The 2,124-nt window shown below is 32.9% G+C and overlaps 1 protein-coding gene across 2 annotated transcripts; it reads left to right on the top strand.

Annotated features, from left to right (window-relative positions):
* The first annotated feature begins 161 nt into the window (after window positions 1–161).
* Window positions 162–2,124, top strand: LOC111410401 (pyridoxine/pyridoxamine 5'-phosphate oxidase 2). Of its 2 annotated transcripts, none has more exons than XM_023040714.1 (4): window positions 162–415; window positions 532–648; window positions 1,561–1,728; window positions 1,806–2,124. In XM_023040714.1, exons 1-4 carry the CDS (start codon window positions 377–379, stop codon window positions 1,905–1,907), a joined length of 426 nt encoding a protein of 141 aa, XP_022896482.1. In that variant the 5' UTR covers window positions 162–376; the 3' UTR covers window positions 1,908–2,124. The 2 variants fall into 2 exon arrangements, with proteins under 2 accessions (XP_022896482.1, XP_022896483.1); XM_023040715.1 differs by having other exon boundaries at window positions 168–415; window positions 553–648.

The following is a 2,124-nucleotide window of genomic DNA, read 5'->3' as shown; positions in this document are numbered from 1 at the left end:
TTTTTTTTTTTACCTTATAAGTGCATTGTGTTCATTGTTTTCAACCCTGTGGATAGAATTTTACGAGTACATAATTTGTATGTGCCAAATTTAGTGCTTGTTTGATAAAAAATTTGCTAAAATTTTATCAACTTTTCAATTGTTCTTATTTTAATTATAACCACACATTTCTTGAAAATCACAACATTATCAACTTCTCAACCACATATTTGATCAACTTTTTATCAAAATCTGCTAAAACTTTTATCAATAGCTTTGTCACACAGGCCCTTAATCTTCTTCTTCAGTAAATTGTACTGGTTTTTCATAGTTAAGGATATGTAATGAACTAGCTTGAATTAGTAGGAATTTTACTGATTTATGTTCGACTTGAACAATGCAGCTTGATGATCTTAAGCATTGCTCATTCGCTGAGGTACTTAATTTCCCATTTCCTTATAGACATGTGCATAAATGATTCCGGTCTTAAAATTTTGTGTGTTACACTGGTTAGGCAGCTTGATTGGTTTTGCATTGCAAAATGTTTTTTAGTTCAGCTGGCTATATTTTCAGATATGCTGGTATTTTACTGACTCTTGGGAGCAATTTCGAATAAATGGAAAAGTAGATGTCATTGATGGATCAAATCCCGATCCTCTAAAACTTCAGGTGATTTTAGATATTCTTATTTTCTTTGCACGTGTGTTTATGTGACTATAAATCCTATGTTCTGCAAAATGAGTAATCTGATTCTGAAATTCAGCCATTGATCTTACTTCGAATAGCAATCTAACATTACACCATTACTTGGCCCTCGTCTTTAATTGAAGTAACTATTGTATAATCAAATAAATATCAAGCTAACCCTTATCCTAATAAATTTGAAGTCAGCTACATTAATGCTCTTTTCCCCCTTTATTCAGCTCATTTGTAAGGATTCATGTAATAATTGACAAAACTTGGTGCTGACTATTAACTTAGCACAATCCCTCTCCTTTATCCATGCTTGCGACCTGCTTCTTTAGTGCCATTAAACTTAAAACATCAAATGCACTCAATGTCCACTTAGGTGTTTGGATTCTTTAGATTAATATTTAAGCGCAATAGTTGAAATTTTGGTTTGAGGGAGTCTTTCGTATATAAAATAAAAATATTTTATCATCCAACATATTTGGCTATTTGCTCTGAGCACCAAAATAATGTATTTTGTGTGCCATGCTTTGTAATTTCTGCAGTTTCTGTAAAAATGTCATCNTTGGCTATTTGCTCTGAGCACCAAAATAATGTATTTTGTGTGCCATGCTTTGTAATTTCTGCAGTTTCTGTAAAAATGTCATCTTTTGCGAACAATACACTCGTTAACTGACTACATCTGGAATTCAATAAATTGTGCAAATCACGTGAGCTAGCCTTAAAATGAACACTACATATGGTGAAACTTGAAAATACATTAGTATAACTTAATTAATGCACAACAGCAATTTTAGCTGTTACGTTGTTTGGGATAGATATTACATGCTTGTATTTTCGGTCATTGTAAAAATTTAATTTCTTCTCATATCATGATCATCGATGATGCAGCAAAGAGAGAAAGCTTGGTTTGCCAGTTCTATTAAATCAAGACTACAGTATTTGGATCCTACTCCAGGAATTCCTTCTGTGGATGAACAACCATCTCAGGTTCCAACTTTGGATCCTTCAACTAGTCCAGTTGGTGTATTTTGCCTGCTTGTTCTTGACCCTGATCAGGTTTGAATTTTATGCTCTTTTTCTCTACATATTTCTTCATGACTCTTTGATCTTTACTGATTTTGTCTTGCTCACAGGTTGACTATTTAAATTTGAAGAGCAATGAGAGGGTAACTTATACAGCAGGACATAGTGCTGAAGGGGAGAAAATTTGGACTTGGGAAAAAGTCAATGCATAAGCTTTTCTTTGTGGTTTGAGAAAGTTATTATTTCATTCTGAAAGCACAACTTAATACGTCGTCTTTGTTTACTAGGCTTTATTGGAGGAAGAACCGTTCCAAAGAGAAGAAACATACTGTCTTCTAATTCTTGAAAAAGGGAAAAGGATGTTTTATATTTTGTATTTTTTATCTTTAATTTGAATGATTATTGCCGATGGTGAGAGTTGGACATTTT

The sequence above is a fragment of the Olea europaea genome, chromosome 15 (genome assembly GCF_002742605.1).
Source record: "Olea europaea var. sylvestris chromosome 15, O_europaea_v1, whole genome shotgun sequence".
In the NCBI taxonomy this organism is placed as follows: Eukaryota; Viridiplantae; Streptophyta; class Magnoliopsida; order Lamiales; family Oleaceae; genus Olea; species Olea europaea.
Note: the sequence above shows the minus strand (reverse complement) of the source record. Positions and strands in the feature narration are given on the sequence as shown.

Excerpts from the sequence above, each read along its gene's own strand:
- LOC111410401 (XM_023040714.1), top strand. The coding sequence starts at position 377 with ATGCAGCTTGATGATCTTAAGCATTGCTCATTCGCTGAG. Across the intron at positions 416-531 it reads AGCATTGCTCATTCGCTGAG|TTCAGCTGGCTATATTTTCA; the intron begins GTACTTAATTTC and ends AATGTTTTTTAG. Across the intron at positions 649-1,560 it reads CCGATCCTCTAAAACTTCAG|CAAAGAGAGAAAGCTTGGTT; the intron begins GTGATTTTAGAT and ends TCGATGATGCAG.